Genomic DNA, 20384 nt, shown 5'->3' on the forward strand with positions numbered 1-20384 from the left:
CTTCGTGCACGGATCATGTTTTACCCCTAAATATTTATTATTAATAATAGTAATATTTTTTATTATCATTCTTATAGAACAGGGTTCTCCAACATATAAACTAATATTCTGCATCTCCGATTTGAGTTGTGCAAAAATTATATATACTGTGAATAATTTAAAATAAATTAAGTGAATAAATTAATTGAACAATCAATTTTTGGGGGGGGGGGGGGATAATTTAAGTACAAAAAAAAAGTAATACAAAATAAACAATTCTAAATAAAATAAAGGTAATTAATTTTAATTAATAATAAAAAATAAAATAAATAATACAATTAATTAATACATTTCAAACAAAATAAATCAAATTTTTAATAAATTTCACACACAAAAAAAAGACAAACATTTTAATAAGTGGCTCGTCTGTAAGGCTGCAGCTATCGATTATTTTAGTAGTCAATTAATCGATGAACTAGTTAGTTCGAATAATCGAGTAATCGGATAAGGAACATGAAGAATTAGAATACCTGGGATGAGCCTCAAACTGTAGAGAAAAATAAATAAATAAATGAGGATCTACTGTATGTACAACAAAAGAACAATTGGCTAACTTACATAGCAAAAGTACGCTAGCTTAAATGCCATGTCAAATGAGGCAGACCAGAGGGCAGTGTATCCACCCTAATCAATACAACTAAATGTAAACACTTTCAAAATAAACCTTTACAACGCCACTTTAATTACATGAATACTCAAAGCAACAAAATTTAATTTGAATATTTTTTTCTAATCGAATACTCAAGTTAATCGATTAATCGTTGCAGCACTACTCGTCTGTATAATGCTCTGGGAATTTCACTGAATTTTTTTTTTTCTGCGTAAAAATCACTTTGCTTCGGTCTGTCATTGCACGAGTTGCAGCGCCTCTCAAGTTCAAATGGAGTGGATGTCTAGCATCACAAAGGGAAGTGAATGAGTTAAAAATAAAGAACATTTAAAACGTCAGTATGAGTTGCCGTGGTAACAGCCATTGTGCAACAATTACATAATTTCACCAGTAACACCTTTTCTCAGGAAACTACTAAAGTAGCTGAAACTTAGCATGCTCTAACCTGTAAAGCTATCGTGTGCAACGATGAATTTGGTGATGCACAGTTCATTCTTAATGATGCAACAGATGCCTGGGGATGTGACGACCTCCCCCCAGAGTCTTCCATAACCTCAACTAACCCTTGCCTGTAAGTTCTGAGGACACCTGAAGACTTAATTTTCAAAAGCTTTCGTTTCAATATTTAAGTCCAGAGCAGCAATTAAAGTGGCATTGAATCAAGAAAACTTTTTTGTAAGGGTAGATTACATCAGTGGCAACTTGTTCTAAGACTACAAAGGAAGCTCAGCTTCCCCTAAAATGTCAAAAAATAAGTACTCAAATGTAGACGGGTGTGTGGGCAAGTCATTAACTTGATATGCGCTACAACACGCTCAACTTTCGGAAGTCTGGATCGGAATTTTTCCGTGTCGGCCGATCCGATACCGATGCACATTTTTTTGCCCATATCGGCGTTCGATCCGATCCAAATATCGGATCGGGACATCTCTAATCTAAACCCCTGGCTACAAAAGTGAGTACCGTATTTTCCGCACTATAAGGCGCACCAGATTATAAAGCGCACCTCCAATGAATGACATATTTTAAAACATTTTCCATATACAAGGCGCACCGCATTATAAGGCGCATAGAATAAACGCTATAGTAGAAGCTGGGGTTATTTTATGCATCCATTTTATGCACTTTATTTGACCACAGCATGTATCAAGGCCAAAAACGCCTATGACTATACCTGCTGCTTATGTTGAATTATCGAATATAAAATTATTTACTCAAATTTTGGGGGGATTTTTTTTGTCTTTTTGGTCCCAAAATGTTGATTTATAATTGGCCAGGGAAGAAAACAAAGCATGTCTCTTTATAGGATCAGTTTCAGGGTCTTTACACAAACACACAAATGGAAATGAAACGCCGTTTTATATATCCCAGCATACCACGCACACTACTTCTTCTTCGGGGGAAAATGGAGTCGGCGGCTGTGTGTGTGTGTGCGTGTATGAATACAAACATGGCAAGCAAGTAAGATTTTGGATATTATGATGGAGAATTTTATTTGTGGTTTTCTTATTATAATGGTGCAATTTGGTAAGCCTGTTTCAAATTTGTATAAATCTGTCAAAAAAAAAAAAAAAAAAAAACGAAAAAAACTGTTGCTGCTCAATATTGATTCATATATAAAGCATACCAGATTATAAGGCGCACTGTCGGCTTTTGAGAAAATTTAAAGCTTTTGGGTGCGCCTTATAGTGAGGAAAATACAGTACACCCCTAAGAAACTACGTAAATCCCTAAATGTCCAAATTGAGTACTGCTTGTCATTTTCCCTCCAAAATGTCATGTGACTCGTAACAGGAATGCTGTCAGCATTGCTGCAGAGATTGAAGACAATAACAAGCAGTACTCAATTTGGACATTTAGGGATGTACGTAGTTTCTAAGGGGTGTACTCACTTTTGTAGCCAGGGGTTTAGATATTAATAGCTATATTTTGAGGGGAAAATAAATAACTATTATGTAAGATGCACACAGACTACTTTTCATTGTGTCAAAGTGTCATTTTGTCAGTGTTGTCCCATGAATAGATATATTTAAATATCTGCAGAAATGCGAGGCGTGTACTCACTTTGTGATACACTGTATCAATCATTTAAATAACTGATTATTGATTGGTTCGTTCGAATAATCGAGTAATCAGATTACAAACATTTAATGCCTAGCAGATTAAATTTTAGCAGCTGTAAAACAAGAGAAACAAGTGGTTACGCTTGCAACAATATGTATTTTGGCTTGCTAATATCACACTTTCAATAGAGCATTAAATTCAAACACACAAAAAGCAATGAATGCATTTAAAACTAAATTACAATACCTGAGGTTAGCCTCAAACAGTATAAAAAAATTTACGAATTAGGATCTAAGTACAACAAAAGAACAATCAGCTAACATGCACAGCAAATGTCCGCTAGCTTATATGCTTTTTTTTTTCTCGAAGCTCCTAACAAAAAGTTCAAACTGATATTCCCACAAAAAAACTGGTAAATATACTAAACTAACTAACGGAACTAAATAATGAATACATAAACAAACATATTAACTCGAACAAAAACATAACTTATGTTGGCCTTAACAGGGGAGCAGTTGGATTGAGCCATTAGACAATTTATGTCATATTTAATGTGGCCACTCGAGGGCAGTGTATACATCCAAACCAATAAAACTAAATGCAAACACTTTAAAAACAAACCATTACAACGCCACTCTAATAAAACTAATCCTTGAAGCAGTAAAATTTGATTCGAAGCTTTTTTCTGATCAAACTACTCCAATTAATCAATTAATCATTTCAGCACTAATGGACGCTGTGCGTCTCCAGAATTTAGATTGCATTATTTTACAACAGTGAAATGAGATGAGTCATTGACTAAACGGCTGGGTTTACCCCGCTTATGGGACACTCTGCATCTCTGGGCAGTTAGAAGGGCTCGTATGGCCCGCACGCTCTGCTTTTCTGCATGATGATTGGATGATCTGTCGAGTCCGTTTTTGATTGGCTGTGAAATTACCGAATCAGTGATCTTGTTGTATTAACATCCACGGGAGGCATTTTTAAATTGTCATTCCATTGTTCTTAGTTGAACCACAGACTTTTACAATCACTCTAGACCGGGAACGTTCGTTCATTTGAAACCAGAGCATTCACAGTCATTCGGTCCGATTTTCAGTGCATTTACAGGTCACTTGCTGTTCACTTTAGGGCATTTACAGGTCATTTCCTGTTGAGTTTGAGTCACTGCCCATTCATTTGAGTGATTCCCAGGTCACTTCCTGTTCTGTGACTCAAAATAAATAGGAAGTGACCCATAAAATACCCCAAAATCTGCAGGAAGTAACTGAAAATCAACAGGTAAATGATCTTAACTGGCCGAAAATGACCTCATTGTCTGGCATTGGCTGCCATTGACAGCCTTAGACGTCCAATCCGTTTGAACTGGGAGGTCGCTGCCACCCTCCAAGTTCAAACGAATTAGACGTCTACTAATGATAAACTCATTCCAATTCACAGCAGAAGCTTGTTTTACTGTTTACTAGTTGTTTGTAAAATATCCTAGAATGATATCCTGACCAATGTATCGATAATCGCTGTATCGCCGTATCGTCAGATGCTCGTTATCGTGAGCTTTGTATCGCAAATCATATAGACCCTACTCACATGACGTCACAACCACGCCTCCGCGCCATATTGTCCTTCTACTCGTCTACTTTGACACATTACCGCTACGTAAATTCCTCCTATTATGGCGTGTTTTTCTGTTCGTTAACATTAATAATCAAAATGGTGAAGGCGTGTGTGGCGGTTGGTTGCAATAACAGAGAAGGTAGACGGAGAGACTTGAAGTTCTACCGTATTCCGAGAGACCCGGAGAGGAGAGCGAGATGGACTGCTGCAATTCGACGAGAAAACTGGGCTCCAAACGATTACCACGGATTATGTAGTAGTCATTTTATATCTGGTAAGATGCATTCAATATATATTTAGAGGGTTTTGGGCTGACAACCACAATTAAGATCATTGCGAGGCTAATCGCCGACAACATACAGTTTCAAATTCAAGATGCTTATTTCTTCCGCCATCACTACATATTGAATAATATTTAGCTGGTACCAAGTGAAAGAAGCTGGCTTCGTCTACGGATCATCAGTTAAACAGGTGTGTCCAAACCTTTTGCAAAGGGGGCCAGATTTGGTGTGGTAAAAATGCGGGGGGCTACCTTGGCTGATTTACATAGAACAATATATTTAAACAAATTTTAGCAAGCCCTTCTGTATGTCACATTTGCTTTATAATTTTTTTATAGGGATGTCAAACGATTAAAATTTTTAATCGAGTTAATTACTGCTTAAAAATTAATTAATCGTAATTAATCGCAATTCAAACCGTCTATAAAATATGCCATATTTTTCTGTAAATTATATATATATTCTGTAAAATAAATTGTTGGAATGGAAAGATAAGACACAAGATGGATATGTACATTCAACATACGGTACTTAAGGACTGTAGTGGGCATTTCACTCTACTGTCATTTAAATCTGTCTATGCTGTCCTCACTCCGAAGCGTCTACTTTTTCGAAAGCTAGACAGCTAGTGAACGACGCCTTAATAATTCTTCTTCCTTTTTCATCTGATTTATTAATAAAATGGCCTCAAACCATTGTCCTCTTTAGACCGTCGTAAAACTACAAAATAAAAGTACACAAGCATTGCATTAGCAATAACGTTAGCTTAGCACGCTATACAGGTTCACTAAACATAAACAAAAAGCGTCTCATACAAAAAATAGAACATTTCGCTTACTAACATAATATGTACATTCTTTACAACAACCATACTTACGGACAAATCTTGTCCAAGGATCATATAAGCACAAAATTATCAGCCCGAGACGTCGTGCAGCCATAATGAACTGGTAAGAAAACAATAAACCATGTCGCAAAGCGACCACAAGAGTTCGCTGTTGGACAGCATAAAAAGCCTTGCTGTAAAACTTACCAAAAGGCAGAATACTTTCTGAGCGGGACATGTGCGTTAATTGCGTCAAATATTTTAACGTGATTAATTTAAAAAATTAATTACCGCGGGTTAACGCGATAATTTTGACAGCCCTATTTTTTTAATTCATAATTTCAACAATCTCGTCTTTGTGGCGTTCTCTTTCGACACTCGGGCTCTTGCGAAATACTGCTGCTGTGAAATTAAGATAGCTTCAAGTTGCTTTAATTTCTCGCTGCGTATCTTCCCTGTAATGTCGTACATGTCAGCGTGTCTTGTTCAGTAATACTATCGCCTCACATCGAACTCTTTGAAAACAGCGACTGTCTCTTTGCAAATGAGGCAGACACAGTTGTTGCGTGTTTTATTGAAGAAATAGTCTAATATCCACCTATCCTTGAAGCGTCGGCCATCGCAGTCAACTTTTTTTTTAATTGATTGTCGCCATTTTAGAAAATTGGAAGTAAAGGGTCACACGGGGTAATGTTGCTCAGAGTGCTGCTCTTAAAGTTTTTCAAACTTTTGTGAGAATAGGCTGATTTTGTGTGGACAAGATAGTTGTAGATATTAATGTAGCAGATGTCAGGCAGAGAGGGCGAAGACAGCGGGTCGAAAAATATCGATTTAGGCATCAAATATGGATCTGGCGAATGGATAGACTGAAGCTTTTCCACGTAACGCCTTTTATGCAACGCATCCAATGAGTTTACAGCGTCTGAAAGCACCGGGGCTTCCATGAATTGCTCTATAACCTGAACGACTAATTGAAACCATTGAGAATAGGGCTAAACAGAGACTGACAATATGGCGGCCGGATACAGCGACACGTCATCCTGTGACGTTGGTGAGTAGGGTCTATTGTATCGTGATGTACCAAGAGGTTTCCAATCCTACTTCTGGCACTCTAGTTCCTTTCCCTACCAAGCAGCGGGTGACGCTAAGCCCATCCACCGTCACAAAGCACTCACAGACGGAAACACTTTGAGCTTTCCCTCGTTGAAAGACTAGCAATGAAAATCTATGCAAATCAACACTGGTAAACTCAGGTTTGGCGCCCAAATAATTTTGACAAAAATTATCAACAGTTGCTGAATTACTATTCTAAGTTCTTCACATTTAACATCAGCCACTTGATATTAGGGCTACAGCTATCGATTATTTTAGCAGTCGATTAATTGATAAAGTAGTTAGTTCGAATAATCGAGCAATCGGGTAAGCAACATAAAAAATTAAAAATACTTGAGCTGAACCTCAAACGGTACAAAAAAAAAAAAAAAAAAGGATCTATGTGCAACAAAAGAACAATTAGCTAACTTACATAGCAAAAGTCCGCTAGCTTAATGCTATAAAATGCAATTTTTTTTTTTTTTTACAATGGTTCAGACACATATTCCCACAATGAAATGGCTAAATATACCTATAAACTAAATCACGAATGCATTAAAAAAAAATTTAGCTCAAACAAAAACTTAGCTTATGTTAGTCTTAACAGGGAGCAGCAGGATTCAGCCAGGTGAAATGAGGCAGACCAGAAGACAGTATATCCACCCAAATCAATAAAACTAAATGCAAACACTTTCAAAACAAACCATTGCAACGCCACTAACTACTCGAAGCAGCAAAATTTAATTCGAACCTCTTTTTGTAATTGAATACTCGAGTTAATCGATTAATCGTTGCAGCACTACTTGATATTATTTAACGAAACTGACGGTTCCTCCTGCAAGTTGTCCATGATGACCACCACAATGCACGACAAGAACAAACCAAAGCTTCCAAATCGTCCACGTCACTCACGGCTAAATGCGCAAAGTACTTGTCATAGGATTAATGCAATCATAAAAACTGCCACCTCGGTTGATGGAATTAAATCTAGAATTAAGCCACAGAAATAACAAATTGCTTCAGAAAAAAATAGTCCACATGACAGCATGCTCTCCAGTTATTAATGATAAGCGCCACCTTGTACGACGGAAAAGACCAGAATGACTAAAAATATCCCACGTAGGGAATCACGGCAAAGTCCGTCACGGTAAGAACGGCCTTCTGTGAGTAATATCTGCTATGTTGACACACTGATGCTGATGTGCAAGATTGTACGGAGAAGAGGAAGTGATACAGCCAGCGTGGCAACATTTGCAGTGCGATTTGAGCGGGGGCGTGAACCTCAGTATAACCAGCTCACAGGGGCACACTGACAACCGCCCACCAGCCAGCACTCAAAATCCACATGTCTCAAGAAGAACCTGCTCGTTCATCTCTGTGGGTAAACACCTGCCAACAAGCTAGAGCCCGGTGAGGGTCAGGGTGACAAAACGCAGACCGGAGGCCCGCTTAAGACAAGACAGCAATTTCAACAACACCTACAGCCATTTCCAAGTGTTTGTGAATGAGCACACGTCTTACCTTGGCACTGGAATCCCTGCTTGCCGAAGCCCCTGTGAACATAGAAGATCAATGATGAGTTGAATTCAAAAGGAATGAAACAAAGGCCATTTACAACTGAACTCTTTATAAACTTTCACTTCATGTTTTTTGTCCTAACGTGGTGTTTCAGTCTGCTTTTGTTAGAGGACTTAAGGGGACCGAAAAAAATTGATATTGTCCTTATTGTCCAACTGCAAAAATGCGACAAATATATAAAACCAATACCGATACAGGTAGTACCCGGGTTACGACGTACCTGACTTAGAGTGATTTCGACTTTACGAGTGTCTCCTCTGCTGTTTTTTCTCGTTTTGACATTCACGTTTTGACATGTGCAGATTACCGGTTTCAAGGTATACCGTGTTGTACCGTCCCTACGGTATTAGCTATTTTTTTATGTCCCAAGAATGTATGGAGAAATACCTCCCTATACCGTGTCATACCGTCCCTACGGTATTAGCTAGGGGTGTAACGGTACACAAAAATCTTGGTTCGGTACGTACCTCGGTTTTGAGGTCACGTTTCGGTTCATTTTCGGTACAGTAAGAAAACAAAATGCAAAATATAAATGTTCTAGTTGTTTATTACACACTTTTGTGCTTTCAACAATAGGAAAAGTAGCCTATAAAAAGCTAGAATTCTGCTCAAAACGTAGCGGGTATTTAAAGCTAATAATCCAACAACAATTTGCCTTTCAGACCCCGCGTATTGGTCAGCTTTCTTTCTGAAAGAAAGAAGAAAAAAGAAGTCCTGTGCTAAATAGAAAAGCAATCCCAATGACAGAGATTTTAACATGTATTTTACAAATTAAATGCCTCAATGATTTTTTTTTCTTATGAACGGTTTTCACAAGCTTTATTGGTAGATTTTCACAAGGTAAAGCACCACACAGAAATTAATAGATTTAATTGTGTAAGCAGGATCTGTGTATTATTCTTATTATTTAATTACAGGTCTTTTGGCTAAGATCAAGTGTAGTAGTGTAGTGTTTTAGCTCATTTCAATTTCTTTTATTTAAATGGGCTATTATTTATTATGTGTGTGTATTTTACAAATGTGATGGATTCATTTCTATTGTATATTTTATGTTGTATAATTTTAGTTCCTATGTGAATATTAGTTTCTACATGTTTTGTTGTGGTAGGAGGGTTTTGTATTGAACACAGGGCCGTGTTGGTTATTATTACAGCAAAGAAGACAACTGTAAATCAACAAAGACAAGTCAACTGTGCCCCGAGCCACCACTCAAGAGATCTGATGGACTCAAAAAGTGGGTTACGATTGCATATTAGTTTGAAAATCTAACGGATCCACCGTATTTTTACACAAGTGACTTACGGTCTGCCCGGTCTGCTAGCTAGTAGTATTGATGCAGGAGGGCTGCGTCTCGCTTCAAATAATAAACTCTGCCGTTCTTTTCGCGTGCATCGCGTTGAGCCGCTTCTGGGACGCGTCTAAGACGCAGCCGCACTGCGACTGGTGTGCATTTGCTGATTGACTTTAACGGCCACGTTTCACTGCGTTCTCATGGCAGCCACAATGTCGCGCCGTTGACGTTTCTTACTGTCCTACCGTGTTGGTCCTCATTATAGTAGAGAAGACGGAGTAAATATAATCTGCACAAAGAAACTGTAACCCGATCGACTCACAGCCTCGAAAAGTAAGGGTTACATGACGTCAGAAACTCGTTCGGTACGCCTCTGCTCCGAACCGAGCACCAAGTACCGAAACGGTGCAATACGAATACATGTATCGTTACACCCTTAGTATTATCTATTTTTTTTATGTCCCAAGAATGCATGGAGAAATCCTTCCATTGCAGCTGCAAGGCTCAACACTCCCCCACCGGTTGGTACTGAGTGTCAGTGAGTCAGCTGTGCTACACGATGGCTGGAGGAGGTAAAACTCCTGAAGTTTTTCCCTCAACGAAGAAAACGAAATCGCTGGTATGGGAATACTTTGGCTATAGAAAAGTTACAGACACCCGCGGCTTAGAGGGGGAGGGCCAACCGACATGTAAAGCATGTTTGCAGAGGCTGGCTGCCGAGGAGGCAATACCTCCAATATGATTTCACATTTATACAAGATTAAAAGGATAGTAAACACTGTTATGTACGTTTCCCACCAGCTACGAGAGTTAACTCCAGAGTGTTTAGTGTGTCTAGCAGTGGAAAAACGTGGGTTTTTTTTCTCTCTGGCAACTGTCTGTGTTGAGAAAGAGAGTGTGTGTATAATGTTAACAAGATACGAGTCATACACACGTGCTTTTTATGGAATCAATGAATCAATGGATTCGATTACGTTTGTTCTGATGGTAATAATGTTGAGCTGTGGCTGTGTGTTTAGGCTCACCTAAAGGACTGGACTTATTTTAATTTTATTTAGAATATAAATATATATATTTTTTTTTTTTTAACTTAACATTATACTTATGTTCCAAGTTACTGATGTTTTGAAAAATAAAAATCCTGTTGAATGGATTGAATGAGTTTAATTTTTTTTTTTTTAACCCAGCGATCTCAAAATAACACATTTTAGAGATGTAATTATAATACTGTGATACCATGAAACCGTGATATTTTGGCTTAAGGTTATCATATACCATCAGAAAATCATACCGGCACATGCCGAGTCGCGTTTCAGAGTCTCATCCGCCACCTCTCAGCATTGATGCTAAGTACAGTGTATTATTTGTCATTTAATTTTGTTATATATTAGGTCTAATTAATCTAAATGGTTGATCTCTACAGTAAATCCGATGCATATCTGGTATTTCGTTATACTACAGGATACAGTGGGGCAAGTAAGTATTTAGTCAACCACTAATTGTGCAAGTTCTCCCACCTGAAAATATTAGAGAGGCCTGTAATTGTCAACATGGGTAAACCTCAATCATGAGAGACAGAATGTGGAAAAAAAAAACAGAAAATCATATTGTTTGATTTTTAAAGAATTTATTTGCAAATCATGGTGGAAAATAAGTATTTGGTCAATACCAAAAGTTCATCTCAATACTTTGTTATGTACCCTTTGTTGGCAACAACGGAGGCAAAACATTTTCTGTAACCCTTCAAAAGCTTTTCACACACTATTGCTGGTGTTTTGGCCCATTCCTCCATGCAGATCTCCTCGAGAGCAGTGATGTTATGGGGCTGTCGTTGGGCAGGCAACACGGACTTTCAACTCCCTCCACAGATTTTCTATGGGGTGGAGATCTGGAGACTGGCTAGGCCAATCCAGGACCTTGAAATGCTTCTTACGAAGCCACTCCTTTGTTGCCCTGGTTGTGTGTTTGGGATCATTGTCATGTTGAAAGACCCAGCCACGTCTCATTTTCAATGCCCTTGCTGATGGAAGGAGATTTTCACCCAAAATCTCTTGATACACGGCCCCATTCATTCTTTCCTTTACACAGATCAGTCGTCCCGGTCCCTTTGCACAAAAACAGCCCCAAAGCATGATGTTTCCACCCCTATGCTTCACAGTGGGTATGGTGTTCTTCGGATGCAATTCAGTATTCTTTCTCCACTAAACACGAAAACCTGTGTTTCTACCAAAAAAGTTCTATTTTGGTTTCATCTGACCATAACACATTCTCCAAGTCCTCTTCTGGATCATCCAAATGCTCTCTAGCAAACCGCAGACGGGCCTGGACGTGTACTTTCTTCAGCAGGGGGACACGTCTGTCAGTGCAGGATTCGAGTCCCTGGCGGCGCATTGTGTTACTGATAGTAGCCTTTGTTACTGTGGTCCCAGCTCTCTGTAGGTCATTCACTTGCCCCCCCCCCGTGGTTCTGGGATTTTTCCTCACCGTTCTTGTTATCATTTTGACACCACGGGGTGAGATCTTGCATGGAGCCCCAGATCAAGGGAGATTATCAGTGGTCTTGTATGTCTTCCATTTTCTAATAATTGCTCCCAAAGTTGATTTCTTTACACCAAGCGTTTTACCTATTGCAGATTCATCTTCCCAGCCTGTTGCAGATCTACAATTTTGTCTCTGGTGTCCTTCGACAGCTCTTTGGTCTTGGCCATAGTGGAGTTTGGAGTGTGACTGACTGAGATTCCGGACAGGTGTCTTTTATACCGATAATGAGTTAAAACAGGTGCCATGAATACAGGTAAAAAGTGGAGCCTTGTTAGAAGGAGTTAGACCTCTTTAAAAGCCAGAAAACTTGCTTGTTTGTAGGTGACCAAATATTTATTTTCCACTCTAATTTGGAAATAAATTCTTTAAAAATCAAACAATGTGATTTTCTGTTTTTTTCCCACATTCTGTCTCTCATAGTTGAGGTTTACCCATGTTGACAATTACAGGCCACTCTCATCTTTACAATTGGTGGTTGACTAAATACTTATTTGCCCCACTGTTGCTATGTATATTTATGTCCCGAATGAGCTAAAGAGTTTGCATTTGACATTGTTTGATTTGGTTCAATAGTGGACTGGTTTTCAAAATTTGTTGAATATTTGCTTTAAATTGTGAATTTTGTTATGAAATATGAAATGATTAAAGGAAAATGTCAGAATGTGAGAAATAGTTCCTGAATGTTGCAAGATTTTTTGAGTATTTTGAAGTTGCAATGGTTTGCATACTATGAGAAATCTGTATACAATTGAGGTGTGCAGTAAATATCTGCAATATTATGCTAAATTTGTCATGGGGAGTGTTGAAATTTTGGAAAGCGAAAAACAGTTGTGTGAGCAGCAGCAGTTAGAAATTAGAACTATTTGAACTGGCCGAATAAATTGAGCAATGTGGAGTTTTTTAGGGAAACAGAATTGTGGTAAAAAGGGGGGATTCGTTTACCCATTGGACATTCATTTTGTCAATACTTTTAAATTGGAATGCTTTGAGGAATGCGAAATGACACAAAAGTGGTCTGAATAATGAGCAATCAAGAGATGTAATCGTCTTGAGTATTCACTTGATTGTGTGAATGCTGAGCAGCATTAATCATGACGCATTCAATGACACACATGGGCATGCAGCAGGCCCCCGCGTGCCTGCGGATGGGGCTGCGTGGCGATGCGGCAAAAAAGCAACCGATCTCCGGTTGCCGCGCGAGGACGTCCCCGCTGTTATGATCTCGATCGTCGGATTCGGCGAACTGCGACGGCATCAAGTGAATCACCTGTGCACGCGCGCACACACACAGTTCATGCGGTACTCACCATATAAAGTCGGTGCAGTGGCTGCAGAAGGTGGGCTGCTTGAAGAACCGCGCTATGAACTTGTGGTTCTTCACCTCGTGGACGTTCTTCTGGCGGAGGGCGCCCTGGCGGGCGAAGCCTCGCGCGCCCTCCGCCACCTCTCCGTCGCTGCCGGGGTCAGCCATCTTAACGAGGAAGCTGAGGAGGAGGTGGAGGTGCTGGTGGTGGAGGCGGCCGAGGGAGAGGAATGAGGGGTGGGTGGGGTGGGGGGTTCCGAAGGGAGGCGCGGCGGGGGAGAGGAGAGCTTGTCACGGTGCAGGTGTCTCTTCCTCCTCCTCCGCCCCTCGTCAACGTCGTCTGCGTCCTAGTCGTCGTCCTCCCCGCCCCTGCCGTCGGTGTTGTGTCGGTTCCGACGAGTTCGCTGCTCGCTGTTGCTTCTTCCGGCGTGTCGCTCGCCCGCTTCCCTGTTGACTGTCAGTTTTTCTGCTTGCTTTCCGCTCTCGCTCGTTCTTCCTTTTTTTAGTCGCTATTTAGGACGGCCTCGGCATTCGACGTTTCGACTGTACGAACGACGCCGATTCAAGTGCAATGGTGTCTTGACTTATGAGTTTGAGTCCTTCCGCGGACGAGCTCGTAAGTCAAATCACTCGTGTTTTAGAACATGTCCAGCTTTCATGGACCGCAACAGTGCATGAAAGGCTGCATTAAAGCGCAAATCAACATCTAATTAGTGTAAGACACAATTTTGGGGCTCCTGATCGGATCAGGAGCCCCAAAATTGTGTCTTACACTAATTAACCACGGCCACCCCTATAAATTTGTTGGCCACCCCACTGGCCACCCCGCTTGCCAGTATATCGTTAGATTGTTGTAGCATCAGTTATGCATTTCATCCCAAATGAATGCATTTATTTTGTTTTGTTAAATGAAGGGCTGTCAAATTTATCGCGTTAACGGGCGGTAACTATTTTTTTTAATTAATCAAGTGAAAATATTTATCGCAATTAACGCATTTGCGGTGCGACTCATTCACGCATTGCCGCAAACAGCCTACAATGGCTCCGTTTTACTTATATACACAGATCAGAGGCAGTGTCAAGTGAGTGGAGTAGATACAAACATTCATTGGGGCTTTTAATTGGCATAAGCTTTGTCAACTATAGATATTGTGGGAAGCGACGTAGGGAAGAATGACAGGAGTTTATCTTTTTCTGAACACCCTGTGGTGCACCTAACGCAGAGAAGATATATAGCATTTGCAGCCACCACACACAGTCATGGTTGCACCACTTCCCATCATGCATTTGGGGAGAACAGTTAAGTCGCTACAGTATCATTTACTGAAAGCTCAACAAATACACTAGATAGCAATATTTAGTCACAATATACAAACTCACATTTATCCTTTAAGAATTACAAGTCTTTCTATCCGTGGATCCCTTTCACAGAAAGAATGCTAATAATGTTAATGCCATCTTGTGGATTTATTGTTATAATAAACAAATACAGTACTTATGTGCAGTATGTTGAATTTATATATCTGTCTTATCTTTCCATTCCAACAATAATTTACAGAAAAATATGGCATATTATAGAGATGGTTTGAATCGCGATTAATTACGATTAATTAATTGTTAAGCTGTGATTAACTCGATTAAGAATTTTAATCGTTTGGCAGCCCTAGTTAAATGTACACCGTATGCCTGATATACTGTATACATAACACAATAAAACAGAATTGTTGTGGAACTCAAAACTTTGACTGGACAGTTACGGACTATGCACATTAAATCATTAGTAACATCAAATATTACACAATACACCAAAGTATATCAGTAGCCGTGTCCTTAAGTCTTTCTGATAGTTTTTCCCTGACCATTTTACTGCAATAATATAGTGAAAGCCTGAAATCATGGCTTTTAGTTTTGGCCACCCCAAGATTTTAAGTGGCCCCATCTGACCACCCCTTTGAAAAATTTCTGGAGGCGCCACTGCCTGATCCCGACATCTGTCTGTGTGGTATCGATACTGTACATGTTTTTGGAAAAGATATACAGTACTACCAGGGGTTAATTTGTACCGGATCCTGCCGGAACAAGATCAGCCACCTTTTAATTTTGGCCTCCCTGTGTTCCGGGACTTATTTTGGCAGATCCGGCTCCTATCATGTATAGAAAATAATTTAAGCTGTCAAACGATTAAAATTTTTAATCAAATTAATTACAGGTTAAAAATTAATTAATCGCAATTCAAACCGTCTATAAAATATGACATATTTTTCTGTAAATTATTGTTGGAATGGAAAGATAAGACTCAAGACGGATATATACATTCAACATACGGTACATAAGTACTGTATTTGTTTCTTATAACAATAAATCAACAAGATGGCATTAACATTCTGTTAAAGTGATCCATGGATAGATGGTGTTATACTTATATAGCGCTTTTCCACCTTTCAAGGCGCTCAAAGCGCTTCACACTATCTCGCCATCCACCTACTGGTGACGCAGCACCAGCAGCAACATGGTTTCAGTATCTTGCGAAAGTACACTTAGACGAGTTCATCAGGGCGGAGAATCAAGCCCACAACCTCTGGGTTGGGGGACAACTACTCGACCACTGAGCCACGCCCCCCCATAGAAAGACTTGTAGTTCTTAAAAGATAAATGTTAGTACAAGTTATAGAAATTTTATAATAAGACCCTTCTCAATGTTTTCGTTTTAATAAAATTTGTAAAATTTTCAATCAAAAAATAAACTAGTAGCTCGCCATTGTTGATGTCAATAATTACACAATGCTCATGTGGTGCTGAAACCCCATAAAATTAGTCACACCCAAGCGCCAGCAGAGGGCGACAAAACACAAAAAAAAACAAGTAACAAGTGGACATTACACTGTGCTGTCATTTTAATCTGTTTGAGCGGGGCATGTGCGTTAAATGTGTCAAATATTATAACGTGATTAATTTAAAAAATTAATTACCGCCCGATAACACAATAATTTTGACAGCCCTAAAAATAATAATATAAAAAAGTTTTTTAAAAATGTATTGGCCCCAAATGGGGGTGAAAGAAGGAGATGGGTCATTGATGGCTTTCCCTACGTTAATGTGGCAACAATAAGAACACAATGAACAAAATAACAGCGGGCTGTCGCCACATTCCACCAATAACTTTTGCTTATCACCCGTCCCCCCCTCGCTTTTGACTGCCTCACAGCTCTCCAGTCTCAGCGTCGCTGAAAGGAACCGTGCATCGTTACGGACATTATAGTGTAAAAAAAAAAAAATGTTATGCATACATTCATTTACAGGACAAATCCCAAGAATTGCATGTTGTTTATAAAAATGTAAAATGTCATTTGAAAGAGTTGGAGATTCATTGATGCACTGAAAAGCTGGACCAGCAAATGACGCCCCTGACATAAAAAAATAAATTTAAAAAATTTGGAAAGAAACTCGGAAATGAATGGCTTTGTGTTATTAATTGTAATCTCTGATTTTTTATTTTTTTTTAATATGTTTTACAAGTTAGACCATGGGTGTCCAAACCTGTCCGCAAGGGCCGCTGTGGGTTCTGGTTTTTGTTCCTACCAATCGAACACAGACAGTTTAACCAATGAAGTTTGTGCTAAAAAAAGCAGCACCGGACTGCAATCAACTGATTACACTTGTGAGACACCAGATTGGTGAAAAGATGTCATCTTGTTTTGTAGGAATTAAATCCAGCACCCACTGCGGCCCTATGTGGAATAGTTTGGACACCACTGAGTTAGACTGTACGTTACTGTAAGTCTCACCTGTGGTTATGTGGGCAATTGCCCGTTCTTTGCAGAGTATAGCCTAAATAATTCTAAATTGTTGTCATAACATTTATACTATGGATATTATCTGAAATGGAGGCTTGTAAGTCCCACAGCATGGCAAGTTGGCATTTGCGTGTTTTCAGCACCATTTTCTACGTGTGTTCCGGGACCTGTGCCCATCTCGTCATCCCTGCGCTGTCATATGTACTATGTGTTTTGTCACCTTATGATTTACAAATTAAGCACTGAGTACTACTCAGGGGCGCTGGAAGCAGAGGTGGGTGGAGTACATAGGAGTTTGAGTTTTGGGGCCGGGGGTGGCCACAACATGTTGATGAACCCGAAACCGAGTTTCAGCAATAAAATTAACTTCCAAGAATACTTATAATAACATGGTGAAAATAAGTGTTTTTTTTTGTTTTTTTTTTTGTTTCCCATCATTTTTTAGGGGAATTCTAAATCAGGCTAATTAGGAGAGCTATACTTTTCGCCAAGATCGTCATTCATTGAATATGGTACCCCCGCCGGTGTTAACAGGTGTTCTGTCAAATTTTGCACCCCATCAGAAATTGCAACTTTGTGTTAAAAACGGCCGCGAATACGGCGGTTACAAAGTGAAGACAACTAGGGCTGTAGCTATCAAATATTTCGGATCGAATAACTGACTGAAAATTCTATCGATTAATCTAGTAATCGGATAAAACATTTTTTAGGTAAAGAGCCTCTATAAATATAGATAAGAAAACAAGATATTTAATCTAATATTGAACTATTTTCAGTCAATCAATGTCTTTATTTTCTATGTACATTGTTGAAAACAGCCAACAATTGCATCTATAAGGTGACTTAAAATAAAACAGACTAATTCACTGCTTTCACTCCAAAAAGATCTTATAAAAAATATATACATTTCTTACCTAAAAATGTCATTACGCTTGATAACACACTTCACTTAAGACTTATGTGTTTTTCCCACGTTTTTCAATTGAATTTCCACTTGTGTCAAGCTATAAGTTCTAGTTAAGTTTTAAGTTCGTCTAAACTGTAAGTCCTGATAGGATTTTGAGTTTTTGCAGTGTTCAAAATAAATGCTGTGCTGTATTGGAGCACATTAGGCACTAGTGCTACTTGGTGTTTTATCTAGCAATGACTACTGAGCTAAAATTGACAGTTAGCATTATTACGTTTTTATTTTACACCCTAATCACTCTACAGCGCTATTTTCACAGGTTAAATAAAGCCTGTATGTGAGAGTCAGCCACGCATCGACAGTGTTCATAATGAATAGAAACCTAGCCGTCCGCAGGAATAACGTTACGTGAGCGAGTGACAGTAACGTTAATCTTATTTATGAGAGCTGAGAAGTGTCCTGCTTTAAGATGGCGGCTGTTTTATTAACCCCGCCGAGTCAGTCATTTCGCTTCTAGTCCTACGTACATCTGATATCTATGACACGCATCAGACGGCAGACGCTACCACCGTAGCAACATGCGGGCGTAGTTTTTAGCAACGTCGACACAGTTTGTAACGGCTGTCAGCTGCAGTAAGGTATTTTTTTTATTGCTTCTTCCTCTACGCAGGTGACGTCAGCGCGTTGTCCCGCATTAAAAGTAGTCCGGGAAATCGCGATGCTTAGAGCTGGCAAAATTAAACAATTCCTCGAGGTGAATAAAATTACTCGGATCAGTTTTTAAACTCGAGTTGCTCGAGTATTTGTTTCAGCTCTAAACATGACAAACTTTCTTTAAATAAAGGAGTTTTTACTTACGTTTGATCGTGGACGGAGATGTAGAAAAATTCTCCTCAGATACATCCTGCCATGTTAGCTGCACACAGCAACTGCACACCGCTTTCTCACTGTTTACGTCTTCACCGTGTAGTTAAGCATTAATTTACGCCATATTCGTGTGGAACATGTATGTTTACGATGTTACTTGTTTATTTAGCACCTGAGGATAACATTGAGAATCCACTTGAATGTAAAAGAGGGCTTATTCACAGCCACAACAGCTTTGGGAGCAAAATATAATGGTGCAAAATTTGTTGTAAAATTGGCGTCTTTAGTGGGGGAAATTGAAACTCCGCTCATCATTTTGGCGGTGCTCTCTGGCTTTTCATGGTCCACATTTTCAATCCTTGGTTCTTGCTCAGTAGTTATTGTTGCTTTTGAAAGCTTAGGTTTGGAAAAAAATACGTATATCCATCTTGATTCCTCGTTCCTCGGGTGGTTTTGGCTAAGCAAAGCAAATCTAAGGTGCTAGTTGTGTTACTTTGTATTTGTGGGTTTCTTGAATAAAACAACTTATTGAAAGGGTTGATGTTTTTTACTGACAGATCTTTAGTTACAGAACAGAAGAGAGGCATCATCAAAATTAACTGTCCACTGGCGGGCTTTTTATCAGCTGTCTCGAGCGCGCTGCGTATCTCTGACTTCTGTGTGCTGTGACGAGCAGACATCACTGATCGAACATGCAGATACGATTTGCTCATATCATTACAATTACAATCGTCATATGATCTGCCCGAAAAATAATTTTGACCCATTATAATTTTTTGTTAATTTCATTCATTTTAGTTGTTTGTGTTATTGTTTTATAACTTTTATAGACAATATTTTACAGGAAAACTCTATATTTTAAAATCATATACAGTGGGGCAAATAAGTATTTAGTCAACCACTAATTGTGTTCTCCCGCTTGAAAATATTAGAGAGGCGTGTAATTGTCAACATGGGTAAACCTCAACCATTAGAGACAGAATGTGGAAAAAAAAAACAGAAAATCATATTGTTTGATTTTTAAAGAATTTATTTGCCAATCATGGTGGAAAATGAGTATTTGGTCAATACCAAAAGTTCATCTTAATACTTTGTTATGTACCCTTTGTTGGCAATAATGGAGGCCAAACGTTTTCTGTAACTCTTCACAAGCTTTTCACACACTGTTGCTGGTATTTTGGCCCATTCCTCCATGCAGGTCTCCTCTAGAGCAGTGATGTTTTGGGGCTGTCGTTGGGCAACACGGACTTTCAACTCCCTCCACAGATTTTCTGTGGGGTTGAGATCTGGAGACTGGCTAGGCCACTCCAGGACCTTGAAATGCTTCTTACGAAGCCACTCCTTTGTTGCCCTGGCTGTGTGTTTGGGATCTCATTCTGAAAGAATGAAATGAAAACATGGGTAAACCTTAACCATGAGAGACAGAATGTGGAGAAAAAAAAACAGAAAATCACATTGTTTGATTTTTAAAGAATTTATTTCCAAATTAGAGTGGAAAATAAGTATTTGGTCACCTACAAACAAGCAACATTTCTGGCTGTCAAAGAGGTTTAACTTCTTCTAACGAGGTCTAACGA

At 39.1% G+C, this 20384-nt stretch overlaps 1 protein-coding gene across 4 annotated transcripts in view; it reads right to left on the reverse strand.

Moving 5' to 3' along the window:
* LOC130920696 (protein kinase C beta type-like) overlaps positions 1 to 13728 on the reverse strand; it is a 77675-nt gene extending 63947 nt beyond the window's left edge. The window contains exons 1-2 of one of the 4 annotated variants that reach the window (XM_057844079.1): positions 13244 to 13728; positions 8048 to 8079 (exon numbers count right to left, since the gene is read on the reverse strand). In XM_057844079.1, the coding sequence (XP_057700062.1) occupies positions 8048 to 8079; positions 13244 to 13407 (196 nt within the window). In that variant the 5' untranslated portion in view covers positions 13408 to 13728. The remainder of the gene's footprint in view (positions 1 to 8047; positions 8080 to 13243) is intronic. The other 3 variants (XM_057844081.1, XM_057844078.1, XM_057844080.1) reach the window with 3 other exon arrangements.
* Between the last annotated feature and the right edge of the window lie 6656 nt (positions 13729 to 20384).

The sequence above is a fragment of the Corythoichthys intestinalis genome, chromosome 8 (assembly GCF_030265065.1).
Source record: "Corythoichthys intestinalis isolate RoL2023-P3 chromosome 8, ASM3026506v1, whole genome shotgun sequence".
Classification (NCBI taxonomy): Eukaryota; Metazoa; Chordata; class Actinopteri; order Syngnathiformes; family Syngnathidae; genus Corythoichthys; species Corythoichthys intestinalis.